Source organism: Leucopleurus acutus (assembly GCF_964270905.1).
Source record: "Leucopleurus acutus genome assembly, chromosome: 11".
NCBI classification, from domain to species: domain Eukaryota; kingdom Metazoa; phylum Chordata; class Mammalia; order Artiodactyla; family Delphinidae; genus Leucopleurus; species Leucopleurus acutus.
The window spans coordinates 102,192,215-102,219,505 of NC_139152.1; the positions used below are offsets into that span (position 1 = coordinate 102,192,215).

A 27,291-nucleotide genomic window follows, 5' to 3' on the forward strand; every position below is an offset into this window, starting at 1 on the left:
CCGAGGGGGCGGGACGCTAATTTGATGTTAAGGCTGCAGTGGAGCCGCTGCAGGGAACTTAACTAGAGAGGCTTTGGTCTCGGTTCCAAGAGACCCTGGAAAGCCTGCTCCATTGCCGTAATCACAGCCATTATTCTTTTCCTTTTTATCACAGTTCCCTCCACCTGCTCTTATCCAGATGAAAAAGCCAGGCTCTCAGATAGCCCAGGCGAGCCTCTCTCGGAAGGGCCTGCTGGGCGGGCGTCTCTAAGCAGAGGCCTCTCGCTGAGCTGGTGGCCACAAGCGGACTCTCTCCTCTCTCCCCCGTGCTTTCCTGGGACCCTTCCCACGTCTGCAGACTTACAGGAGGCTGCGGGACGAGCCAGGCAGTGGGCAGGGACAAGGTTCCAGAGGGGGCGCCCGGCCGTGGCAGGGGGCTGCCCCCTGCCCCTCTCCTCCCAGCCCATCCTGCTTCTGGGCTTGGGAGGAGGACGTGGCCCGGGTGGGAGGACGGGACAGCCCAGGGTAGGAGAGGGCGCGGCCGTGGACAGGAATGGCGGTGACAGGGCAGGAGCAGGCTGGGACCAGCCAGCTGGATTCTGGGAGGTTTGCATGAGAAGATCTGTGACTTTGCTGGGCAGGCCGTAATTCTATTTCACAGTCGTGTCATTGGGGACAGCCAGGGGCTAATTTACGGAGCAGGTGCGTTCAAAAGCTTGTCTTTAAGTTGGGAGAAGGCGGGAGCCGTGCTCTGAGCCGTGAGGACCATCTATCTGCGAAGGTGACCTGCCCCTCTCGATTATCCCAAGTTCAGCTCCCCTCCCCGGTCCCTCCAGACAGGGTACCCGTGAGGCATCACCAGGCAGGGTCGCTGCTGGGGGGGCCTCGACTCCAGGGACCCAGTCCTGCCGCCCAAAAGGTCAGGGACGGCGCCGCAGCTTAACGGGTCGGGCCACCGCCCCGTCGAGGCCTGAGCCGCAGAGCGGCCGGGGCTGGTCCCCTGTGCCGGGCCACGGGAGGGGCCTTCTGTGAGGCGCCGGTTTCCCTCGACTTCTCTGTCTCCCTCACACCCCCAGCCCGTGCAGAGATCACCCTTGGCTGGTCTCCACACCCTTCCACGGGGACCTGGACTTGGGGACAGGCCACCCGTGTTGAAGTGGAAGGTGAGCGGCGATCCGGAAGGCCACACTCGGCTTTCAGCACAGACTGGATTTCAGTGTAGCTCAGATATCGAGACTGATGCTCTGTCTGATTGTAAAAGGCGTTCTTTTCTGGTCTTTTGAACCCTCGCGCTAATGTCTGTCTAGTTAGGGGTGGAACTAAACATGGCTGCCTTAGTCTGAGCGTCCAGGGCCCCGGCAGTTAGCTTCAGCTCCAAAGTGGCTCTCGCTTTGTCCGGGAGAGGCGGGCTGTGGATGAGGAAGCCGGGGCTTCTGCTCTCCGCGCTGCCTCCTGCTGACGTCGGGGCCCTGGCCCCCCCATCACCCCCGGGCTGAAGATGGAGGGCTGCAGCCTGTGGTTTGGGGGCAGGACTAGTGCGGGTGGGGGCTGGAGCCGGGTTCCAAGGGCAGCAGGAGAGGGGAGTGCTGGGCCGGGGCAGCGGGCAGCTCAGAGTCGCAGCTGGGAGGTGAGGGGCTCGTGGCTGAGGGGCAGGTGAAGAAAGCCCTTTGCAAACGGGAGCTGCAGGTGCAGCTCCTTGAAGTCCTTCTAAGGAAGTCGGGGCAGGGCTCCGCAGGGGGTGTCCTGAGCACCCCTGTGGGTGTCCTGACCGCAGAGACACAGAGCCGGGTGTGGGGGGTCTCCCAGCCTCCCCCCTCCCTCTGAGGCCTTCAGCCTGCGAGCTGCTCCGTCCCCCCCGTCCGCCTCCCCTTTACCTTGTCTCTTGGCCTCGGGCCGAACTGGCTGGTGAGTTTAACCCACAGTAAAGGCAGTAGGGATAGTCATCTCCTTGGATGACTCAGAGTCCGCGTGCGCCTTTGCCTGGGTTACCAGAGCTGCCTCGCTCCCTCCTTGAGCTCTGTTTTCGTCCAGTGCTGTTTAAATCCATGGTGACATGTTCCACGTACGCTAGAGAGCATGAGGTGAGGTCCTCCTCCCACCACCGTCTCCAACCGGCGGCAGTGACAGTGGCATCCACACTGCCGCCCACTCCCCGCTGTCACCAGCTCCCGCCCCCCGTTACCCCTAGCGATTCCTTAACTCTTCCCTCCTCCTGATGGTGCCAATAGTATTTTCTCATTGTGCGACACTTTGGCAATGAGCCAAGCGCAGATTCGGGGACGTGCGCCCCGAGGATGCCTGTTCAGGGTGACCGTGGACGAAGTGGTGGCCCGAGGACATGGTGAGGACCATGAGAGCACAGCACAAGGGGGCCCTGCGTGCAGAATGGAAACCCCGCGCCGCGGAGGGACGCGTCCCGGGGCGTGAGAGGCCGTCCACACCACGATTTCCAGTGGCCAAGGCCACATCCCCGTGTGCCAGGCGGGGCTCTCCGTGTTCTCTGGTTTGTCGCGGCGACGCGCGGCGACACGCCGATTGCTGGCGTCTTCCTCTCCCGCCTAGGCGGACCCTTACAGGTCCACTCCGAGGGTGAAGGCAGGTGGCATTTTAGGGTCTCGGCGCTGAGCGCCCCTCACCCCGCACAGGTCCCACCGAGGGCTGCGTGCTCCTCGGTTGCTGGCGGGACTGATGGGACTGGAGAGTCTGGTCCTCACTGGTGTCTGATTTCTCCTGCGAGGAGCCGCCTGCCCCTGGCCTCTCCGGGGGGAGGAGTTGCCTTGCCCATCTTATGGGGGAGGCGTCTGCCGAGGCGAGGGGCCGGCCCAGGACCGACCCCGCAGCCCTTCTCTGCAGCCCGGGGGGTGTGGGAACTGAAGCTCCCGGCTCAGGAGCGCAACAGCTCCACGTCCTGTGTGTGTCTGTGAGGTCCGGGACGACACCCCAAATCAAAGCGGCAGGCGGGCCCTGCGGTGGGACCTGGTCCCTCGAGGGAGAGGGTTGGGGAGCAGTCTTGCACCCCGACCTACACCCAGCATCCCAGGAAGTCCTGTTGAGGCCAGTGGGGAGAGGTTTGCTGGAGGGGTTTAGGTGCCAGCCACTTGGCTCCAGACTTGGGACACCCCGCCACCCCAGCTCCATCCCCCCAGCTGGCAGCCCCCCGTGTACTCAGGACACACGTGGAAAGGCCATCTGAGACCTTCTTGAGGCCAGTGGGCCACCCCCCAGCCCAGAAAACAAGGGCCCTGCCTACCCCGGGGGCGATTTGAGTGTGTCTACCACGTGGGCCCACTGGACCTCTTGGATGTGTTGCCGTCACTGGTGTGGCCTCACCTGCAGGAACAGCAGGGCCAGTCCAGGCTGGACCACGGGGCCACGGGACGAGGAAGAAGCTCCAGGTCATTTAGGCTGGTGGGTTACAACGTCCTGGACCGTAAATCCTGGTTAAAAGCAATTGTACGCAGCAGCCGGGAACACACAGCTGCCATCCTGTGCTGTGTCCCCCCCGACCAAGTCCCGCAGCCCCCGGGCTCCTGTCCCGAAAGCTGACCTGTGGTGGCTCACAGCCAGGGGTGCAGGAATCAGCAGCGAAGGGTGTGCGGGACTTTCTGGGAGACGGGAGACCCTGCAGGTCGGGGGCAGTGGGTTTGCCTGGGTGGGCGCCTGCACGGCCCGCGCGCGTACAGCGGGCGCGTTTTACAGCACGTGTACTGCGCCTGGGACTTGACTTTATCAAGTGCCGTCCTTGGGTTTCACAGGGATTGGCAGGTCCTGACGCAGGATTTCATAACCGCGCATCTCACCGCCCTCCACGCCTCGCAGGACGAAGCCTGCTCTCGTTTAGAGGCGTCCTGGGCGTCCCTAGCTGGGAGCAGCTTGTTCTGGACCCAGAGGTGACGAGGATGAGGGTTTGGTTTAGGTCACGGCTGTTGTCATGCGTTCTCCTTGAGCTTAAACTGCTTCCCTGTAACCACCAACCATCGCCCGTCTCCCAAAGGGCCCTGTGAGGCCCAGGACACTCACGGCAAGGCCCTGACCCACGCTGGCCATGGGGCACGTGCAGATGCTAAGTGCATCCCCAGACCCCCCATTCTGTGGGAGACAGAACGCCTGCAGCCCTTCCGACCAGAGTGCAGGCCCCCCGCTTACAGGTGCGGTGTGATGCCTCAGGCCCAGCCAGAGACAAGCCAGGGCCCCCGGGTCCTCCCACCACAAACTCCACAGGCCTTGTGGCTCCCACCTCCTGGTCCCCGTGTGGGTCTCCATGTCCGCACCTACATGGCCTGGACCCTCCCCGAGGGCAGAGCCGCCTTCTCGTCTGGGTCTTTTCCCTCCTGTTGGGGACCTGCCCGGGCCCCCATCTTCCTGGTCACGCATGTGCCTGGAGGTGACCCAGCCTGTGGTCAGCTCCGGGCCCCGTGCTGGCCTCAGGCCCTGCTGGCCTCCTGGGCTGCCCAGGTTTCGTTCTCATCCAGGCACAGGGCTGACACTCGTGACTGCTAAATGCCATCCCCTCTGAGTGCCTTTATTCTGTCAGACCTCCTCCCAGATGGATGTCGGCACAGACGGGATTAAATGGCTGTGGTGCCTTCCCGGGATCGGGGCGGGGGCTGCCTGAGGGCCAGGCCCAGCTGAGTCGCCCCAGGGCCTCTTCCCACCCGGGAGGCCACGGGGCACCGGCTGCCCAGAGCCATCCTTTGGTATCCATCCATCTGGAGCCGGGGGTGGGGGGTGGGGGGGGCCTGGGCCGTGCCCTCCTGGAACCTACACCCAGGTTGCAGGCCGTTCTCTTCGCTGAGAAATGGCGCCTGAGCGGGAGTTTGGGCCCCTCGGCCCCCCCAGTGCCCTTGCTCAGGGTCGGGCTGGCGGCCGCCCTGGTTGGGGGCCGTGCAGGGGATGCTGAGGGGCTGGTGTCCGGCCATCCTGCCTGGTCCGGCTCAGGCAATAAATGAAACTTGGCAAAGCTTGGCTCAGCCAAAGCGTCGCAGCGGGGACTGTGCCCGTGAGCACTCGGGATGCAGCTGCCCTCCGCTCCCAGCCTGCGGGGCCCGGGGACCGGGAGGGTGCGTGTTCCACAGGAACTTGCCACAGCGCCCCTTCCCCGAGCCCCAGACCCCCAGTCAGGATCTCTTGGGCATGGGAGGAACCTCTGTGAGCCGCTTGTGGAAACTCTGAAGAAACAGGGACGGTGGTACTTGCCTTGATGGGGAAGCGTTGAGGGCGTGGTGTGGCCCCCCACCGAGTCTGGCCCGGCCCCTCAGGGACCAGTGCTGTCGCTGGGGGTAGCTCTGCACTCCTAGCCTCTGGGGCTGCATGGGTGGTAGGAGCCCCCGGCCCCTGGTCCTGGGGCACATTCAGCGGCCTGGATCACTGAGGCAGCGAGGCAGTGAGCCCCTTGGGGGTCCGCTCCCAAGCCGGGGTCCGCTCCCAAGCCGGGGTCCCCTCCACGGGCTCAGCCACCACCAGCTAGGCAGGCGTGGCACGCATCCTCCCCCGTCCCAGCAGCAGGGACGGGTCCCAGCAGCAGGGACGGGGCCCTGCAGATCCCAGCCCTGTAGGTCACGGTACATCTGAATCCCCGGCTGGGCAAGGCTGCCTCCTAATGGGTGGCCAGGATGGGGGTGAGAGGTGATGGACCTGACCTCTCCTGGGGGGGTGTTTCCTGCTCTCCCGCGGGACCCCCAGCTGCAGGCAGAGGTGACAGCGTCCAGGGGGAGCGTGGCCAGCTGTTTACATGCAGTGACGTTGCCACGAGTGTCAGGGGACAGAATCAGACCATAGAACTGGGGGTTTGCGTGACCACCCACGCGCACCCTGACCTCCGCCGTCTAGTGAGAAGCTGCAGGTCTGTCTCTGGGGGAAAGTGAGCATCTCTTTCTTTTCTTACACGTCTCTCTACGGCATCTGGCTTTTGTTAAACGCTTATGTTGCTGCCTTTCTCCTAAGAAGACTCCCTGGAGTTTTGTTTCTTTCCGTCTTCATGGCAGCCGCCCATCACCCCTCAGGCACACACGTGTGCACGCGTGGACACTCTCCTCCCTGGGCCCCGGCAGGGCCTGTGGGTCCAGGCGCCAGGCTGGGCTTGGGGGGCAGCTGCAGGGAGGCCCGGCCTGTGTCCCCACTGCAGAGGAGGACGTGGTCAGGTGTGGGCCGCGTGCATGGTGGGAGCAGCTGTTGGGGAAGGAATTGTGATTTCTTGTTTGTTTTATTTTTGAAGCATTTTTTTTTCTTTCTGGTTTTAAAAGTAATACAAGTTCTTTGTAACAAAAATACCTGGGGGAAGACAATAAGAATTATAATCCCACCCGCCCCCCCGAAGAAAACGCCGACCACGTCTTGTGTGTTGGTGTGTGTGTCTGTGTGTGTGACACAGAGAGAGAGCAGAGGTGAGACAAGGGAAGGAGGGAAGGGGGAGCCCAGACTCTAGAATCTTCCTGGCTGCCCTCTCCCAGAGGAGGAGGGCCCACCGGGAGGCGTGTGGGGACTGGCCTGGCCCGTTGCAGGCCTCCCCACTCCTCTCGGAGGCCCGTGTCCCACGTGTGCTCCCGGCTGTAACCGCGGTGCTGTCCCAGACCCTGGGGTCCCTGGTTCCTCAAGCTTCAGGAGCGGGGAATGAAGGGCGGGCACGGCAGGACCTGGGGAGGGTCATTCCTGGGGGCAGTAGGCTCCCAGGGGGTCCCGGCCGGCCTTCGGCCCTGTGGCTGAGATACCCGTCGTCACGAAGCCGCTGGCCTGGTCAGAGGACACCGGGGCTGAAGTGCGAGGTGGTGACATTTTCACAACAAACCAGAAATCTGAGTGGACCAGAGAGGTTTCCAAGTGCAGGGTGGGCGCCTGCCTGGAGCTGGCTTGAGAAGACCCCCCCCCCGAGTGCCACAGGGGGTGTCCAGGACGTCAGCCCCAGTTAAGGCAGCCAGTGTGGTCCCCCGGGGGCCCAGGGCCAGCTGGCTGCCTGTCCTCCCCCCTGCCCTGTGCCCCACACTTGGATGCAGGTTGAATGAGGTGCTGTGGGTTCCTGGGCAGCTGGCGGGGGGGCCTGGGAGCTCCAGGTCAGGTGTGGGCAGACAGGGACGGACCAGCGCCTTGGAGGAGAGATCCGCTGAGTCCATGGCGAGTCCGGTGAGTTCCGAGCACGTGGTCAAGTTCTAAGTACTGTGTGTTAACTGCGCAGCCCAAGTTCACTGTCGACCCCCAGAGCAGAACCGACAGCGTGGGCGGGGCTGGGCAGTCTTCTCCTCGACACCAGGCGACCTCACGGTGCGGGTGGACCACCCCTCTCCTGCCTGAACTCCGTGTTCAGCTGTGTGACCCGCGGGGAGAGCCACCTGGTGTCTTGGGACGCCGCCGCTTCCGAGCTCGCCGAGCACCTCTTGAGCCTATATTCTGAGCCCCTGTGATGCGCTGCCACCCTGTCCCCGTCCCCTTGCCCTTCACCTGGCTGCTTGCTTCCAGGAGCCCTGGACCTGCCCATGGGAGCCGTTCACGTACTGCCGTTTGCCAGCCTTGTCAGAGGTGCGGGGCGCCTGAGCTAAGGACAGCGCGGTGGAGCCTGGGGGCGAGGCAGCCGGGGATGGGAGCGTTTATCCATGAGCTCCTCCAGGGGTCGGGGACAACATCCGAGACCCAGCCCCGCCCGGGGAGGATGGTCACGGCACAGGGCGAGGACCACGTGAAGGTCCTGGGATGAAAGCCCGGGAAGAGACCCGAGTCTGCAGACAACCAACCCCCAACACGGAATTGAGGGCTGGAAACCCCAGAAGGGGCGGCCAGGGCAGCCGAGGAAACACGGTGTGGAGGGATGGAGAGGGGCCGGGCTGGGCGCCTAGGCTGTGAGCTGGTAATAAATTCATGAACCGGGACCCATGGTGTCCCGAAGGCACGCGGAGCCGTGCATGGCCTGGGCCTGTGCGCCCCGGTGCTGGCTCGTTCCCTTTCGGCTTTTCCACACTCCCAGGCAGAGGTTGGTTTTCTTCCTTTCATAGATTGATGGTGTCCCCGAAAGATACATTCAGGTCCCAGCCCTGTTACCTGGGACGATGGCCTTAATTGGAAATAGGGGCTTTGCAGCTGCAGTTAAGATGAAGCCACTAAGTGAACCCTGGTCAACGTGACCAGTGACCTTGTGAGAAGAGGAGACACCAGGAGGTCTGTGACGACGGGACTGATGAGGCTACAAGGCGAGGAACGGCCACCAGGACCCACGAGAGGCAGGAAGGCCCCCCCTCCACGGCCACCCTGAGAGAGCCGGCCCTGCCGCGGCCTCCATTTCAGACTTGCAGCCGCCAGGCTATGGGTGAATATGCTGGGGGTTAGGCCCCCAGGCTGTGACGCCTCTTTACGGCCGCCCCTGGGCACTGGCTACAGTCCAGGACACCTTCTGTCCGCCTCATCTCCACGTGGGTACACATGCAGAGGAATTGGGGGGCCCTTGGCCGCCTTGTCCTTCCCTACCCCAGCGCCACTGGTCTACGGGGCGTGGTCCGGAATCGTGGCACCTGGGGGGGATGACGACGTGAGGCTGCCGGCTGCCGTGTGAGAGGTGCACTGGACGTAGAAGCCCTCAGACCCCCGGCGGAGACCTTGCCCGGCCACCCCCTTACAAACGAGGGTCCAGGCTCCGGAGGCGCGATGTGCCTGGGTCAGGGGGTTCCCATGGCTGGTCGGTCAGTTGCTTTGTTAGTTACTGACCAGGGCTCAGGTTCCGAGGAGACGGGCCTCTGCCGGCCACTGACGTCAGCCGAAGGTGTCTGGGGTCAGGGTGGGCGGCAGCGAGGACCGAGAGCGCCGGAGCAGCCCCACGGCAACACGCAGAGCTTAAAATAACAGCCGGGACAGAACCCACGCAGCTGCCCGACCGCACGTCGCAGAGTCGGACCAGCCCACGAGTCTCAGCATCTTTGCCGTGAGCTCCTGGACCCCCTCAGATGCACGGTTGCCCGTAATCACGTCTGTCTTTAAGGCTCTAACCACTGTTGTCACCAGAAACGCACACCTCACTATCCACGACGCTCTTCCCTTTGCTGCAGTTGTTTATCTACTTCGTTATTTACGCGTCTGTCTGTTTTTGCTGGTTCTTAGCGCAGTATATAATTTTGCGTGTAATTAGTTAGTGCACGTTCAATCACAGCCAAAGCCTTCAGGGAGGCGGCACTCGGGTGTTGGCCATGGAACAGGCTCTGCTCAGCAAGGGGAGGGGGGTCCCAGCAGGTCGAGGACGAGGGGCCCGGGGCCCACATCCTTCCTCCCACACCTGTGTGGGTCTCCCGTGAGCCGTCCGTGACGGGCTCTGGCGGCTGGCTTGGGGTCCCCGTGCACAGCTCCCTTCAGGCCCTGGGCCGGGCATGTCTGGCACCCACTGCAGACACCCCGTTGCCTCTTGGGTCGGTCACACCCTGACGTGGCTTCCCCCGGGTCAGGGTGGCCTGGGCAGCTCTGGGCTGATGGAGCCGGTGGCTACTCCATGCACTGTATCCTGCCAGCCTGGCCCCAGGCCGGGCTGGGCACCCAGAGGTGACATCAGTGACAAAAAGGCAGGGCAGTCCTGTGCAGTGAGCCGCCTGGAGGACCCGGGGGCTGCCTGGAGGAGGGGGCCAGGGGTGACAGCAGTGTATGAGGAAGGACACCCAGGGCTGAAGAAACGGCTGCCTGGGAGCCCCAGGGAGCTGCCAGCTTTTCCTGTGTGGGGTGGACCCTGCCGCCCTCCTCCCCTGCACGTGGGGCCCGTCTCCTGGGTGTCACCTCCTCGTCGTTCCCTTGTTTGGAGCTGCGGCCGGCACCCCCATCCTCTCTCCCTGCCGACACCCTGCATAGCGGTGGGCTGGGATCTGTACGGGGCCGTATCCTCGAGCTGGGAGGGACCTTCAGGGGCAGAGCACCATCCGCTTTCTCGCACTGTGGTCCCAGGGCCCAACGCAGAGGGCGGCATACAGTGGTGCTTATTGTTTGCTGAGGGAAGGAAAGTGAGGCAGTGAGTGGACGCCGCGGTGGAGGCTGTGGCTGTGTGGCCACACCGAGGGGCCACCCGGTGTCACCAAGAGATCTAGGCTCACAGCTCGGGGATGACCGGTGGGGCACCAGCCAGGCCCGGGGAGGACCTGCAGCTTCCCTGGGGCCAGCGGCCAGGCTTCCCGCGTCGGCACCCGCCGTCCGGAGCCAGCGCTGCCTGTCTGGTCGGTGTGACTCTTCAGGGCATCCTGGTTTACAGGCAGGCATGTCCCTCTGCTGGGATGCTGGCCCCCTCAGCTCCTCAGAGCCGTCGTGCCCTCCCTGGGTTTAGGAGTCACGTGGGGGGTGAGGAAGCCAGTGAAACCCATGGAGTCATCACCTGCAAACGAGACGGGTCCCTTCTCGGCAGGTTGGGCCGGTCCAGACACAGACCGAGGCCGCTCCAGGCCAGCCTGGCCTCCCAGCACGGAGCCCTGTGCAGCCCGGGTCCTGACTCGTGACCGGGGGCCCTTCGCCTGTGACTCAGCCCTTCACTTCCAGGAGTGGCTGGGATGGGGCACGTCGAGCGTCCTGTCGCCCAGGCAAGGCTGCCAGAGCCGCGCTGCCGAAGCGTGGAGGGCGCTGGCCTGACCCGGCGCCTTGGCTTTGCGGGGTGGGTCTGACAGCGTCGTCTGGGGGGTTCAGATGTCCCTCTGGGTCCCTCTGCAGGCGGGCGCCAGGTGGGCACTCGTGTGGTGCTGGGACGGCTGGTCTCCAGGCGCGTCCACTCAGCCCCATCTGTGCCTCTCTTGCAGGTCAGCTGGCCGCCGGCACCTGTGAGATTGTGACGCTGGACCGCGACAGCAGCCAGCCGCGGAGGACGATTGCCCGGCAGACGGCTCGCTGCGCGTGCAGGAAGGGGCAGATCGCGGGCACCACCAGAGCCAGGCCCGCCTGCGTGGACGGTAAGAGCCCCGGCCCGGGCGGCCGTCGGGGGCCACAAGAGGCTGCGTGCCCAGGGTCCACGAGATGCCCCCAGCCCCCAGAACATTCCACCGAGGCGCCCTGCTCGCTGGGCGAGGCCTCGGGCTGCACGGGACCGCCACCCCCGGCGTTGCCGGTCATGCATCTGAGGGCTGCCTGCTGGCCGTGGGCGTGGAGTGCAGGCTGCCGGGGAGCCGGGTGCCCAGGGGGCCAGAGGGCATTTCTTGGCCAGTCAGGCTTGCTGCGGGCAGAGGGGTGGAGGCGGTGACACCAGCGAGATGGCCCTGATGCCCGTGTGGTCTCTGTCTGAGGTGCCTGCGGGTCTGGCAGGTGGCAGGTGCCCCAGGCTTCGTGACGTGCAGCGGGGCCGCCACAGGCTCCCAGGACAGCCGACGAGATGCGCCCGTCGGGTAGGCTGGTGGCACCACTGAGGCTGAGCCGGCTCGGGGGCGACACACGTCCTGTTAACGTTCTCGCTGAGCTGATGCTCAGGCACCTTGTGGGAGGTGGTGCCTTTGGAGACCGTCCTCAGAAACAGACCCACAAGCCGCCTTTACGAAGCGGGGAGGAGTCCCTGCGGCTTCCATTAGGGCACCGACGTGGGCGCGTCCCCTGGTGCAGGAGACGCCGTGGGTGCTCTGCAGGGGACCTGGGCATCCCAAGGCCGGACGCAACGGGGCCCAGCAGGGGTCTGGGGCGGGGCCAGCGGGCGAGTGGGGGAGGTGGCGTTGGAGCCAGTCCGGAACCCTGCCCAGCCCCAGGACTAGAGCAGGGGGGACACCCCTTTTCTGGGCGGCCTGGGGGCTCCCGTGGGCCTGGCTGGCAGCTGCCTGTGTTGGTCCAGGCTCCTTGGGGCGGATGGCCCCATGCAGGGGTGCGGGGCGGCTGGAGGAGTCGCGGTCACCGTGGTCAAGGTGGAGGGTCCAAGGTATCAGCCGGTCCATCCCGTGGGGGCGGCAGGGATGCACAGGGTCGCCCAGAGCTGGACTTGGACCCTAGCTCTTCTGGTCGGTCCCTCCCCTCCCCTCCAGCCTCTGCACGGGCTCTGGGGGCCCAGCTCCCTGGTTCAATCTGCTGCCTCCGCCAGGGAGTCCCACCGGCTCCCCTGCTCTGACCTAGGACGTGGGGAGAACCACTTTGCCTGCTGCAGGCGGTGCTGGCGAAGGTCACGGGAGAGGTGACGGGCGTGCTGAGCACAGGGCTGGGGCATCGTGAGCTCCTGGCCACTCTGGGAGGCTCACCAGCAGTGCTGGTAGGGCTGCATCAGGAGCGAGGACACATCATCCCTGAGGCGGAGGCTTTCTGACAAGCCGGGTGGGTCCCAGTGCAGCCCCCAAAGGGAGAAAGGCCCCCAGGGAAGGGCCCTTCGGGGATGGGGCTGATTCAGGGCCCCGGGTCAGTGTCACCAGTGAGCCTGTCCAGGACTGTCCGGGGACCTGGCCGGGGCAGTGAGTCTGCTCGGGGCCCGGGGCCTGGAGCTCTAGCCCCACATGGCCTCCAGCAGGACAGGGAAGGAGTCAGGGATGGGCCTGGGCTCTTGGCCCGAGGGAGCAGGCCCGGCCCTCACCACTCCAGGCCCCGATGTCCTGTGCACCTTTGGGGCTGAGCTGGCTGCGGGAGCCTCACCCACGGAGCTTGGGGTGCCCAGAAGCACCCTGGAGGTGCACGGGGCTCCAGGACCACCCGGCCGCCCCCGGGACCTGCCTTGCTTCCCTCAGGCCCCTCGGCCACGTGCTACCTGCCTTGTGCTGCCAGCCCGGAAGGGCTCTCTGGGAATGTCGGGGGCACCTGGGAGATGGTGGGAAAGGACTGTGCCGTGGCGGGGGCTGGAGGCTAGTGGAAGGATGCTGAGACAGCTGGTGCCTTTTGAGGATCTGGGGCAAGGAAGCACCCGTGCTGGCGTCAGTTCTGTTTCTAAGAAGCTGTTGTCTGTCCTTGTTAAGAACGTCTAGCCATCGGCATCCCACGGACGGGGTGTGATTGGACAGCCAGATGTCCATGCGCAGTGCTAACGTCCTTGCCTCTGGGGGCCATCCTCAGAAACAGACAGTCTTTACAGAGAGGAAAGGCCTAGCTGCTCCGAGGCCGCTCCACTGACCCTAGACTCTGTCTGCCCAGTGGGTCGCCGGTGGACCGCCTTGACCCCCAGTGAGCTGGGCTAAGCCACCGCATCCCCATCTGCAGCTCCTGTAACTAGAAGCGGCCAGAGCGCCTTCTGGGCTGACATGGATGGATTCTTCCCGGCCAGGAGGGAGGGAGGGGGAGGTGCGGGCCCGCTCCCCTCCCCTCTGGTCATTAGCTCTGGGAGCCTTCGGGAGCGTCAGGTCAGAACTGATTACTAATTGAATCTGGGTCTGCTCATCCGAAACCGCGTTCTCACCCCTCTCCTGCGAGCCTCCCCGCGCGTCAGGAGCTGGGTCCCAGAGACCCAAATTAAAACCCGGCCGTTTTCCGGGGAGGCCGTACAAATCAGTTAGCTGGCATTTTTTGCACAGCGGGCATTTCCAGGCTGCCGTCTAATTTAATTTTTGCCTTTCTGTGTTCTTGCTCTGTGCACATAATGTTTCCTCAAGTGTGAACTGTGCTGCTAAAGAGGAAACTCGGGTTGCATGGCTTGCTTGGAATTCCGGAGGAACGGGCCTTAAATTGGGACGGTTTGTGCTGACCCTGTCATGTTTGGTAAATACGTGGGCTTGAAGTACTAGAGCCCAGCTGCATCTGTTCACGTGTTTATTCATTTATTTATTAACTTATCGTTCATTCATTTGCCCCCTCACTCATTCGTTTGATCAAATAAGGTGTTTGCTCCTGGGTGGAGGAGAGCTGGAAGGGGAGATTGACTCTTAGGGTACCTAGTACCTAGAACATGCAGCGCTGGGGGGCTAGGGTCCAGACTGTGGGGCAGGGGCTGGGGGACCCCAGAGTACAGCCGTCACTTCCTGTCCAGGACCTTAGCAAAGTTGCATCTTCAAGGGGGCATTTGAGCAGGGTACCAAAGGATGAATAGGAGCTCACCAAGAAAGTATCTCTTTGTAAAACGAGGGGGCTGGTGGTGAGAGGGGAGTTCCTGGCCGTGTTTCTGGGTAAACTGCAACCCCCTCCCCCCCGCAGCCTGGACCCTAACCCTAACCTGCCTAGGGTCTTTCCAACTCATGGAACCATCGGCGAGAGAGTTTCTCAAACAAGCCCCACTATCCCTGCGAGGCTCCACGCCCTTACACACAAACACAGAACGGCACCTACCCTCGGGGCTGCCGCTGGTCGTGGACACCTCGGCTAAAAGCCTCCTCCGCCGGCACTGCAGCTCTGGAAGGCTCCGAGGGCCCCTCTCCACCGGTGGAAATGCGCGTGGCCCCGACGCCCCTGCAGCACCGCTGAGAGGACCGAGGCCCAGTCCCCAGGCCCCGCCCCGCCCCGCCCAGTACACAGCAGGTCACCCACAGGCAGCTCCACTCTCCCTGAAGTGGCCTCTTTCTTTATAAAGGGAGGCTCTTCCTCCCATCAGCGGAACCCTCGTGAAACTCTCTTGGAAGAGAGCAAAGTAAAGAAAGCGGCGTGGTGCCCAGGGGCCGGGCACGGGCAGTCGGGCGGGAGAAGAGAGGGTTGTTTCCGGAGTGGCGCTGCCCCAGCCGTGGTGCGGGGGTGGGCGTGAGGGCAGGGGTCTTAGGCCGGGCCCGGCAGGGTTCCTGGGAGCCACGGGGTGTGGCGGGCAGGCGGAGTTCCGCACAGGCCTGTTGTGAGGGCCGCTGCGGCCCTGAGGAGGAGGTCGCAGCCTAGGCTGGTACAGTCCAGTCTGGAGAGGGTCCTCCTGTGTATGGCCTGCCAGGCTCTCCGGAGTCCCTGCCAGGACCTCCTGGCTGATGCTGTTGACCCCTGGCACCTGCTGGGAGCTGGCCTGTCTTCTCGCCAACATGCCTTTGTATTCCTGAGCAGGGAACTAATGCATCCAGGTCACATCCCTGAACATCAGGGTCAGATCTCGTAATACACCTTTCCTTTCCGGGGAGCCTGGGATGCAGACAGGGCCCAGGGTGTTGGGTGGAAAGCCGTGGCCCCAGGCCTCCTGGGTGCTCACCAGCTGTGCGCACAGATTGGGTAACAGCTGGGCGTCACCACACTCCTCTTAGAGTGAGAGGAGGTGTGATGCTCAGAGGCTCTCTCTGAACTGATGTACCAACCTAGGGAACCACCCGTCCACCATTTACATTCTTCCCAGCCATGTGTGAGACATGCATGTTCCAGACATGGCCTCTGAGGGACTCTGCTGAGGAAGCGGGAGCAGGGATGGCTGTTTGAGAGGGGTCTGTGTGCAGATGGCTGCTGTGGTCTGGGGTGAGTCTGGGTCCCCGCCAGGGAGGAAGTGAAGACCCAGAAGAGGCACCTCATTAGTAGATGCAGGGAGTTGAGGGTGCAGAAATAAACCCTGCATCGCATCAGCTGGTGTTCATCAAGGGCGCCAAGACCAATGGGGAAGCAGTAGTCTTGTCAACAAGTGGCACTGGGACATCTGGATTTCCATGTGCCAAAGAACGAGGTTGGATCCCTGCCTCATGCCATATATATGCCAGCAACCTCAACGTGGATCAAAGACCTAATGTTAAGGGCTAAAATGATGAAACTTGTAGCAGAAGACGGGGTAACTCTTTATGACCTTGGATTTGCCAAAGGATTCTTACACATGACACCAAACGCACAAGCAACAAGAGGAAAATGGAGAAATGGGACTTCACCAAAATGAAGAACTTTGGTGCCTCAGAAGACACCATCAAGAAAGTGAAAAGACAGCCCACAGAATGGGAGAACATATTTGCAAATTGTGGATCTGATAAGGGACCTTTATCTAGAATATATAAAGGACTCCTCCAACTCAAAAATGAGAAGACAATTAACACAATTTTAAAATTGTCGGAGGATCTGAGTAGACATTTCTTCAAAGAAGATAGACGTGAATAACCAGATGCCAGCTCTCATGAGTCAGCAGGAAAATGCAAATTAAGCACACAATAAGATGCTGGAAAGCATGGCTTAGACTCCAAACGTCAGATGACAACAACTGTTCCCGAGGGTGTGGAAACATCGGAACCCTCCTACACTGCTGGTGGGACTGTAAAAGGGAGCAGCTGTTTTGGAAAAGTGATCTTGATTAAACAAGAGCTATCCTGTGATCTAACAGTTCCACTCCGAATGGAATCCTAGGTATTCCCCAGGAGGAATGAAAACATACATCCACTCTGTCGACTGAAAAAAACGGCACAACGTGAGCGTTGGCAGTTAAGTTTTATCTGGGGCACAGTGAGGACTCCAGCCCAGGAGACAGCATCTCAGAGAGCTCTGAGGGACCGCTCCAAAGAGGTGGGGGGAAGGCCAGCATATATGAGATTTTGGTGAAGGGGGAGTCCATGCAGTCAAGCACATATTTTCTGCAGAAGGTTTCTGCAAGTCACGAGGAGCAGACGTCACCATGAAGGATTTTAGTGCTTCCCTACATAAGAGGAGATGCAAGAATTGGGCTCATAAAATCTCCTGAGAAGATCTAACTATCCGAAGGCCTGTGCTGCCAGTCTCTCCCGGAGCACAGAGAGCCTGTTTCCTGATCTCCACCCTGAACTCCTTTCAGGGCGGGGCTGAAGGTCAACGAGTGCCAATTTGTAGCTGGCAGCTCAGAAACTTGTCCACACACATTCACAGCAGCATCTGCCCTGATGGACAGAAGGTGGAAACAGCCCAGACGTCCATCAGTGGACAGAGGGGTAAACGGAGCGTAGTGTGTCCGTACAATGGAACGTTACCGAGCTGTACAAAAGAACGAGGATTGACACACGTTCAACTGGACGAACCTGGAAAGCAGGACGCTCAGGGAGGAAGCCAGGCCCAGAGGGCACGCGGTATGTGATTCTGTTTACGTGGGACAGGCAGATCCGGAGAGACAGCAGATTAGTGGCTCCCAGGGGCTGGGGAGGGATAGGTAGGGGAACGGGCTTTCTTTTGGGGGGATGAAGAGGCCCTAAAACTGACGCAATGGATGCACGGCTCTGGACGCACTGAAACCACTGAATGATGCCCTTTTAAATCGTGAATCGTAAGGTGTGTGAATTGAGGCAAAGCCCACACACATGCACAGAGCTGATGAGGGGGGTGAACTGGGAAGGCGGGGTGGGGGGGCCTTGCGCGAGGCAGGGGGCGGGGCCGGCACTCCAGTCACCCCTGAGCAGCGAGGACCAGGGGTCAGGACGCGGGCTGTTCTACAGCTGGTTGGGTTGGAGCTCAGGTTGGAGAAGGTCTGACAGGGGAGGCGAGTGTAGACCACCGTTCCTTAAGCTCTGATGGCAGCGCCCGGCGTCTGTTTTGCAGGATACGGTAAAAATCACATAACTGGGAAACAAAATTTCAGAGAGCGTTTGAGTCGAAGTCTGCTTTGTGTTCGATCCAGCAGAGCCTGGACGGCCCCTCTGTGTCACACTGGCCTCGCGGCGTAAGGAGCATCGTGGGCCGTGGCCTCAGCAGCACGGTCTGCAGCCCCCCCCCCACCCCACCCCAAGGTCCTGTGAAGGGGCAGGGAGGCTGGGACCTGGCTTTGAGGCTCAGAAGCGAAAGGGAAGGAAACGTGAGGCCTTTAGATGCTGGTGGAGAGAACGAGGCAACGGAGAGGAACGGAGAAGCTGGGAGTGGCTGGAAATTCCCAGAAGGGTGTTAGGGGTTAGGGGCCCAGGGCTGCCTCAGGGGACGGGCAGCTCCCCGCTGTGAGGACTGGACGGAACTCAAAGGCCCATGCCTGGGTGGCCCTTAGTTCTCCATCAGGTGGGGGCCTTGGTGTTTCAGCATCCGGCTCTGCAGCCTCACCTGGATCACCCTGCTTCTCCCCAGGGCCATTGCAGCAGCGCTAGGGTGGGTGCAGAGGCAGAAGCATGAGATGAGAGGAGGGGGCCGTCACGGGCAGCACAAACCTGATGGGGGCTGAACCGGGCAGATGCGGTAGCAAAAACCCCAGAAGGCTTCCTGGAGGAGCTGAGCCCTGTGTCCCACGGGGGTGGCCACGCCCACCTGCATTGCTCCATGGCCCCGGTCGTGCCCTTGAACTCCCAGAGTGTCCTTTGGCAGCAGACTTGAATGAGTGGTCACCCCACAGCCACGTCCAGACCCCAGACTCCATTCTTTGAGAGGAAAGAGGACAGGATTCAGAGTGGACAGCAGGCCTCCGTCTTTGGGGGCAAAAGCTTTTAGGTGTTTTAATACTTGGAAAAGTGAGTATGCATATTTAGAAACCTGTGTGTGCCCTTTATGCAGCTGAGTGGCCTCCAGCAGTTCGGCTAAGCTCTGCGAGCTGTGGGTAGAGGAGCAGCAGAGGTGTGAGTGAGGGTCCAGCCCTGCCTGGCCTCCTGCACCACCCTTTATCTGTGTCACCTGCTCTCTGGAGTCTGCTAGACCTGCCCCCCGTGGTGGGCCGAGCAGGCTTGCAGTGACTTGCAAGAGTCGTGTTAAATTTCCAGAAATTTTGTTAGCTGACTGCTATATACAGCCATTAGTAAAAAGTAAGTTATTTAACCTTACCTGTACATAAATTATATTAAAAAGAAAGATATCCACCTTAAGCCTCTAAAAAAAGAACAAGCTAAACCCAAATCGAGTAGAAGGAAGAAAATAACAAAACTTAGAATGGAAATAAATAAAAGAGAGACTAGAATAAACAGCGGACATCAGCTAAACCAAAAGTGAATTATTTGAAAGATAAACAAAAATGTCGAAACTTTATTTTTAACTAGACTGATCAGAGAAAGAGAGAGAGAAAAGGCTCAAATTACTAAATCAGAAACTAAAGGAGGACCACCCTCTTTATTTTTCCTATCCTTCACAGAAACACAAAGGGTGGAAAGGAATACTATAAACCGCTGTGTGCCAACACATTAGGTAACTTGGACGAAAGGGACCCCTTCCTAGAAACACACAAACTGACTTAAGAAGAAATAGAAAGTCTGAGTAGACCCATGACAAGTCAAGACAGTGAGTTAATAATCTAATAACATCCTAGCAAGAAAAGCCCGGGACCAGATGGTTCCACTGGTGAATTCTACCGAATTTAGAGAAGAACTAATGTCAATTCTTCTCGAACTCTTCCAAACAAAACACTTCTTGACTCACTCCACGAGGCTGGGTTTACCCCAATAGCAAAAGTATCAGGAAGAGGCATTACAAGGAAACTACAGACCTTATAGATACAGATGCAGAACTCCTCCACAAAACACTAACACACTGAGTCCAGGAGAGTGTGGAAAGGATTGTACGTCACGACCAAGGAGGATTTATCTCAAGGGTGCAAGAGTGGATAAACATAAGAAAATCGGTAGCTGTGACATATGGTATTAATAGAATAAAGGTCAAAAGTCACATGATCGTGCCAATAGTTGCAGAAGAAGCATTTAACAAAATCCAACATCCTTCCAAGATAAAAACACTCAGCAAACTAGAAACAAAAGGGAACGTTTCAACGTGACAAAGGGCATCTATGAAAAGCCACCGGGCAGCATCGTACTCAGTGGGAAGACTGGACGCTTTTCCCCTAAGATCAGGAACAAGACGAGGATGTCTCCTCTGGCCACTCAGTTCAGCATTGTCCAGGCAGCATGGCCAGGGCAGCTGGGAGAGACGTAAACAGAAGTCATCCTGATGGGAAAGGAAGAAGTAAAGCTATCTGTTCACAGATGATGTGATCTTCTGCAGAGAAAATCTGAAGGAATCCACGTACACACTTAAAAGGAATAAAGGAGTTTTGCAAGGTTGCAGGATACAAGGTCAGTACACAAAACTCAATGGAATTTCTCCACAATGGTAGGGAACAATCTGAAAATGATCTCAAGAAAATAATTCCACTTGCAGTAGCTTCAGGAAGAATGAAATACTCAAAAAGAAATTCAGCAGATGTGCCAGGCTCGTGCACTGAAAGCTATAAAACAGAAAGCTAATAACGTCGCCGCCCTCATCTGACACATTTTAATCAGCATTTGAGGATTGTCAGCGTGTAGAGAAGAAATATCTGTGCAGCGTCTGGGAGGAGAGTCTCTCCAGGAACCAGGAGCTGATGTGCCCCAGCGTGTGTTGGGAACCCTCGTGCTCTGATTGCAGCCGTTAGCAGGGACACTTGTGACATTATTCAGAGAAGGGTGCAGGGGGCTCTGCGCTGATCAGCAGACAGATCTGCAGGCCGCCTGCCTCCCGTCCCGCGCCTGTAGCTCAGGGACATCGCAGACACTCGTCGTGGCGGGGGCGTGCGTGAGACCCTGTTACACAGGGCTCTGCCCAGGGTCCCCTGCGAGTCCCCAGGCCCTGTCCGGGCCGATGCAGGCAGGTCCCCCTCCCTGAGACTGTTGATCCTCTGTCTCCTTCAGGAAGGAGGGCAGAGGGGGCGCTCAGCTCCGGAGCCCCCGACCCTGGGCGGAGTTTAAATTTGGACTTTTTCAGGACCCCCCAAGCAAAGCTGCAGTTGACGTGGGCGCGTCAGAGCTTTGCGAACAGTTCCTAAAGGCCAGCGTGTGCAGGTTTACATGGTCACCAGGGCCTTGCTGAAGGCTTTAAATGAATCGCTGGTTTTATCTCCACAGACGCCCATTGAGGGAAGCACTCTTATCTGCCCCCCTTTAAAGACTGGAGACTGGGCCACAAGGGGCGTGGAGCTTGCCCCAAGTGGTCAGCTGCAGCCTGGAGGCCCCTGGGTTTCAGTGCCCCCCAGGAAGCCGCAGTGCCCTCTGGGAAACACCCGGCAGCGCTGAGAGGCCCAGACCTGGGTGCAGAATGAGAGCAGCCCAGGCTGTTGGCCTCAGCGAGGACCCCGGGGAAGACGGGACAAAAGGTCCTGACTGTGTCCTGAGATGTGTGGGGGAGTGGAGGAAGCACGAGACCCCAGGAGAGGAAACTGTGGACTCAGGCCGCGGCTACCTGGGAAGACTTCCTGCAAGAGGTGACACCAGTGCACATCACTGGGCCACGGCTGCCCGGAGCAGGTGGGCGTCAGCGGGCAGCAAACCAGGGTGCTTGCTGGCTGCTGGGCAGTGGGTACCGTCACGGGCAGAGTCTCTGAGAGCCGTGCTGAGGACACAGTGCCCGTCAGAACCCGTGGTTGAGTCCCCCTTCCTTCCTGGGCTGGCGGCCACAGAGGAGGGAGGCAGCGGCCCCTCTCTCTCGTCCACACCTTGCTCACGTTCACACGTGCCAGCACAGGGTCACACTGGTGCTCAGCCTGGTGGCAGGGCCGTCCTTGGCCCCAGTCCATCGCCCGGCTCTGGGCCCGCAGAGGGAGATACCCCAGCCGCCGCGGCCTAGCGCCGGGGGGCCCTGCCTGGGGGTCGACCTTGTGGAGGGAGAGAGTGGGTGCAGCCCGCCTGCCATGCTGGTCACGTCCACTCCCGAGGGTGGAGGTCACAGGAGCTGGACACCACGGGTCCCGTCGCTCCCAGCGAGTCCAGCCCCTTTTCAGGGAGTCCAGCTTCTGTAGAGCAGACAGACCCTGGCACCGTTAGTTTCAGGGCAGGCCCAGGAAGTGGGGTGTGGTAGGGACCCCTCTGGGAGGAGGGTGGGACCTGGCATCCTTTACTAGCCTCTCCTTCCCGCCGAAATTGCCGGCCTCGTTAGGCGAGGCCCCTGCGGCTTTCCTCTGCGCTCCGGAGCGGCTGCGCCCACCCGGGGCTGGGAAGGCATCCCTCCCGGGCCTCCTGGCGAGGAGTGGCTTCCCTGGGGGCTGAGCGCGGGCCCTGGGGCTCTGTACCTCCCAGGGAGGCCCTTCTTTGAGGGAAGCTCATGCTCTTTCATGTGATTTGAAATTTCAAACTCAGTTAGGTAGCGTGGTAAAAACCAAATCAAAACCAGGGAAATTGTCGACAAAACAATTGCATTTTAATCCAGGGAGCCGGCCTGCCCCCATGTCCTGCTGGCTCCGGCATGGGCGCGGGCAGCTCTGGTCGCTTTCAGGACCCGCGTGGAGGGAGCGCCTGCGCAGCCTTCCAGGTAGGGCTTGGGGAGGCGGGAGGGGCCGGGCCCTTTGACCAGCTCCTCAGGCCGTGGGGGGGGCAGGGGCTGATCCCCACCTGCTGGGAGCACGGGCGGTGTCTGACGGCCTTTTGGAAGATCTCTGCCCTGCTCTCTGGACAGGAAAGTCAGGGCACTGGGTGCTGGCAGAGGTCAGGCTGGTGATGGAAGCGGCAGTGACGGTGGACAGGCGAGTCAGGAGGCCGGGGGGTGGCACACACCGTGGGGCTGTGGAGAAACTGGACGGAGAAGCTCTGAGCCCGGCCCTGGGCGCGGCCTGAGCACAGTGCAGAGAGGTGTCTGTGCCGACCGAGGGGGCCCTGGGCGCGGCCTGAGCGCTGTCCCGCGGCAGGTGTGGCTCACCTGTGGGCCAGGGAGCATGTGCCCGACAGGGGCCTGGAGGCAGGTCCAGGGGCTCCCCTGGGTGGTGTGAAGGGGAGTGAGGTCAGCAGGGAGGAAGCTCAGGACAGGCATACGGCTCCTGGCCAGGCGGCCGGGCTCCAGGCCGCGACCGCCGCTCAGAGCCCAGGCTGGGGGAGGGACGGCAGCGTCCGGCAGGGCGGCGATGTCAGCGTCCCCTTCCTTGCTCTCCAGGGCTGTACTGGGGGATGGGGGGAAGGAAGGAGGCCCCCGCAGCAGGGAGCTGCAGAGGTGAGTGAAAGTGTCCCTGTAATTGTTCAGATGCCGGCAGGATCGGCACAGCCCGCCTGCCTGATGGGCGAGACGCAGCCTCGTTTGCCGCCGGAGCCCGGGGCCTGGCGGTCGGAGGAGCCCTGGGAGGGGCGTGGCCCTTCGGGTCAGTGCGACCCCGTGAGGACGGTTCCCTGCACCAGCCGGAGGGCCCTCCTCACCTGTGCCTTAGCTGCTTCTGGTGTAGCTTTACTGTCCTCATGTTAAGTGTCCTCGGCTGGTAGTCGAGCAGCTGATCTAACGCAGATCTTACCGGTAACTGGGGAAGGTCTGGTGTTCACGTCCTGGGTCCACAGCTTCGGGAGCGGGGTGCCGCCCGTGAATGTCAGAGTCGGGGCCCCCATACGGGGGTTAAGTACCCGAGTCCTTGCAGGTCCAGTGCCCAGCTGCCCACATGACCTTGGCCGTCACCTCCACCCTGAGCACCAAGGGTCCCTCCAGGGTGGACGTAAGGGCAAAGGGCAAACTGCAGGACCCTGGACCCAGCGATCCGTGTTTCCTAGGGGACTGGGCTGCACAGCCTCCTGGGGCAGCAAACCAAAGATGCAGGTGTGTTGTTTTTTTGGTTTTTGGTTTTTTTTTTAACATCTATATTGGGGTATAATTGCTTTACAGTGGTGTGTTAGTTTCTGCTTTATAACAAAGTGAATCAGTTATACATATACATATGTTCCCGTGTGGTTTTAAAGAGATGCATCATCGCTTCTGAATGTGAATGTGCCTCTGACACCTGAACAGTAGCACCAGGGAGAAGAAAACAAATGCAGCCCTTCCTCACTGAAAGGCTTTCCCTCCAGCATCAGGCATCCCTGGTGGCCGTGGGAATCCAAGTCTATACAGTTACAGATTCATAACGATGCCCGTGTAGGCAAGTTCAGAAACGATTTCATGACCTTGCCTAGGATGTGGAAGTCCAAAATAAGTGTTTATTCTTTTACAAAATACTTTAATTGAGATGTAACACGCGCAGGCTTGCACTACTCGCCCGCCGGAGCCTGGATGCCTCACCCCCCACCCCAGTCCTACCCCCTCCCGTTACTAGTGCCCCGTCTTCTGGAACCTCACGTTAATGGAATCAGACAGTACATAGACCTCTGTGTCTGGCTTCTCTCACTCACCGTGTCTGTGAGATCAACCTTGTTGTGTGAAGCGACATCTTGTTATTTTTATTGCTGTGTGAAATTCCATCGCCTGGCTGTACCGTAATTTATCTGTCTGTCCTAAAGAAGATGGGTGTTTGGGTTATTTTGAATTTTCAGTTATTATGAGTGCCGTGGCTGTGAACATGTGCGTGTGTCTTTTCGTAGACATGCACACTCATTAATTGTGGGCGTACGTATACCCAGCAGTGGCACAGATGCACATCAGCTATGGTAGGTCCGCCCGAAGCGGTTCTCAAAGTGCCTGTACCATTGGAGCTGCCCGCAGCAGTGTATGGCGTGCCATTTGCTCTGTTCTAATCAGCACCTGTTGTCGTTGGTCTTTTTAGTTTAGCCGCCCTGTTGGGGGTAGTGTGGCAGCTTGCTTGGGTGTCGACGTGCATCTCTCTGTTGAGCGGTTAATAACAAGTGTGATTCCCCAGGCTTACTGGGCAGGTGGAAAGCATCTCTCGTGAAGCATCTGTCAAAGGACTGGGCGGTTTGTTTATTCCCAGGAGCGCTTTCTTTATTCTGAGTCTGAGTCCTGCACTGGGGGCTTGTACTGCTAACATCTTCTCCCAGGCTGGTGTGGTCACTGGCTTACTGGTGTGTTTGGATGAACAGAAATCCCCAATTTTAACTAGGTCTAATTTACCGGTCTCTTCTCTTACGTCATGTGTTCTGCTGGTCGGGGGCTGGTCCCTCGTGTCCTCCCACGAGCTCTGTCGTCCACGTCACAATGCGGGTCTGTGATCCAATTCTTATTGATATTTTACGTGGTCTCAGACGGATCTCAGATCTCATTTCCAGCATCGCTATTGAAAAGTTCTAACCTTTCAAGCTCATAACAATTGTAGGTAAAGTTCTGAAACGTGATTTTGAAGCAGAATGGGAGAGCTGGGTCCTTTCCCTGATTATGTGATGCCTAGTTAGCTAATTATGTCCTACTGTCTAATCAGCTGAGAGCTGGGGCTGAGCTCGCCCGTGGATTGCTATATATACTTAACGCACCCCACCCCCGCCGGCCTGGAACGCTAACAAGGTCATGGAATCTCTGTTTTCCTGTTTCCTTTTCCACCTTCCTGAGCATCTCAGGCTGGAGTTGGCAGGAGGAAGTGACAGCTGATTCTCCCCACATTCCCCCCCCAGATGCCCCCGCTCTGCGTCCACCCAGCCCTGGCCTTGTGGGTCCTCCCACATGGGCGCAGGGCGGGGCTCCACAGGGTGAGGATGCTGGCCTTGCACTGTTGCCGTGAGGGCAGGACAGACGGACAGGCAGAAGAGGGGTCCGGCCTGCTCCTCCATCCGGAGCTGTCGGCCTGGGGTGGGTCCTTGTGCCCGATGGTGGGCCACGCTGCACCCGCAGACGGTGGGGGGATCTCTTCTCTCTGGCGTGGTCCGGCAGCCGGCAGAGGACCTCACGTCCCGGTTCTCCCAGCTCTGTGCTCTGGGGAGATAGGCCGATCTCTTGTCCTGCTGAAGACTGGGCCACATGACTTCTTCCACATTGTCTGGCCGGATCGGGTGTTTTTCCTTCGTCTGTTTGATTTTAATTAATAGGTGTTATTTTTAGAGAAGTTTTCGGTTCACAGAGAAACAGAGCAGAAAGTACAGAGTGTTCCCACGTGCCCCCCATGTTCCCATTGTTAACATTAATGATGGCATTGTTAGTGCATTTGTTGCAAGTGAGGGGCCGACAGTGATACACTGTTATTAGCCAAAGTCCACCATTCACATCAGGTTCCATCTCTGTGTTGCGCGGTGTCTGGGTTTTGCCAAATATGTCATGTCAGGGACTGTGTCGGGGACGGTATCACACAAAATAGTTGCACTGCCCTCGAGCCTGCTGTTGGAGCTAGCTGGCATTACACAACGCTCGGGGGCCGTTCCCTGAGATGGGGGGTTCCCTGTGGCAGGTGGGAGGGAGCTGGTACCTGGGTATGCCTGCCCCTGCCCCCTGGCCGGGCCCCGAGGCCTGGCTCCATGCAGGGCAGCCCCGAGGCCGGCATCATGCCCCTGGAGGTCAGCAGGGAGGCCAGAATGCGGCTGCTTCTTCCCCCTCATGCCAGGAAGCCAGTCTGATGGTGAGCTGGGAGGGGAGCCACGCCTGTGCTCCCAAGGGCAGCCCACCCTCCCAGAGCCCGGCCCCACGGAGGATCCAGCGCCGGGGGGGCAGCCGTCATCGGGGGGCCTGGATCTGTGCTGTCGCCAGGCCAGAGTCAGAGCAGGACGCCCATGGAAGGGGGACCCAGTGCGTCCAGAGACCCGGCGGAGCACCTGCCAGCCATGGCGGGGTGGGGTGAGACTGAACCCCAAAGGTGGAGCCTGGGCTTCCTGCTCCCCTCCCCCAGAGCACCCACTCTTTCCTGTGCCCACCTCCTGCCCGGCTGGAGAGGCTTCTGTGGTTCCAAGCTGCAGAGATCCCTGGGCCGGCCGCTTCCAGAGAGGCTTCCGTCCACACTGGCGGCCCTGTCTGTCTGGGGAAACCCAGACGGGGACCCTGAGGATTGGGGGGCAGAGGGCAGCAGGGCACGGTCCCTGTTTTGCCCAGAAGAGCTAGTAGGGCTTCTGGAAGGCAGGTGCTGGGTGCCCCGCGAGGAGATCTGAGGAGGGGGCCCAGAGCCGGCACCCCGTGCAGCCAGGCCCAGTGCCCTGGGGCCTAAGAGGGCCAGCCTGGGAGCCAGAATCGCCCCTTCCCAGCCTGGTTACCGCCGTCGAACGGCGTAATCGTCCATCTGCCTCGTGCCTTCCACCCAGGACATGAGCGCATGCTGCAGTGAGAGGGACGGCGGCCCCCGAGAGTCAGGAGGCAGAAGGCGAGGGGAGAGGCTGGAAACCTTCTAATAAAATTGCATTTCCTGAAGTAGCCGTGACCGTGATGGTGATGCGCCCGCCACCATATTGGTTCTGACACGGGTACCACACACACATTAGCGACGTCTCCCGCGTTCGTCCTGCACCCGGGTCCCGGGCTGCTCTCTCCTGTCGGTGTTTGTTTCTCTCGCGGGCTTTGCTGGAATAGTGAGGCTGCTCCGCGCGCCAGCACTGCACTGTAACCCGCCGCCCACTTAATTCAATTTCTCTTGTGTTCTCACTCCGCTGACAAAAGTAATCGGCGTTTGGCTGCCAGAGCTGCAGTTCCCACCGAGAGCTGAGTCTCCAGGTGTCCCCGATGTCCCCGGCCTGAGAGGGCTGCACGCCTCGTTCTCGGGATGGGCAGAGCCCCCAACACCCCCTGCTGCCCTGATTCCCAGCCCAACGGGGCAGAGGAGGTCCCGTCTTCAACTTCAATGGATTAATCGAGATGACAGCAAAAGCCCAAGTGATCTAACTGGGCATGGCTTCATCTCCAAAACCCTTAAAAAAGGAGAGTGGGAGCCACGGAGACCCATTCAGGCTAAAGGCACCTCTGGGTCCCTGATTCAAGCCTAGTCACTTGCATTCCTCCATCAGGACAAGTCGTGTCGGGCAGGACAGCGTGCGTCTGTCTCCCTCCAGGTGGACCTTCACGCTGGCGCCACCCCCAGGAGGGGAGGGAGCCCGTCCTCAACCTGACCTGGGTCAC

General features: G+C 60.2%; 1 protein-coding gene across 1 annotated transcript in view; it reads left to right on the plus strand.

Annotated features, from left to right (window-relative positions):
• The window catches only part of TAFA5 (TAFA chemokine like family member 5), a gene marked incomplete at both ends in the record, with an annotated part of 161,998 nt that overhangs the window by 111,008 nt on the left and 23,699 nt on the right, over positions 1 to 27,291 (plus strand). The window contains one exon of the mRNA XM_082850477.1: positions 10,716 to 10,865. Within this exon, the coding sequence (XP_082706603.1) occupies positions 10,716 to 10,865 (150 nt within the window). The remainder of the gene's footprint in view (positions 1 to 10,715; positions 10,866 to 27,291) is intronic.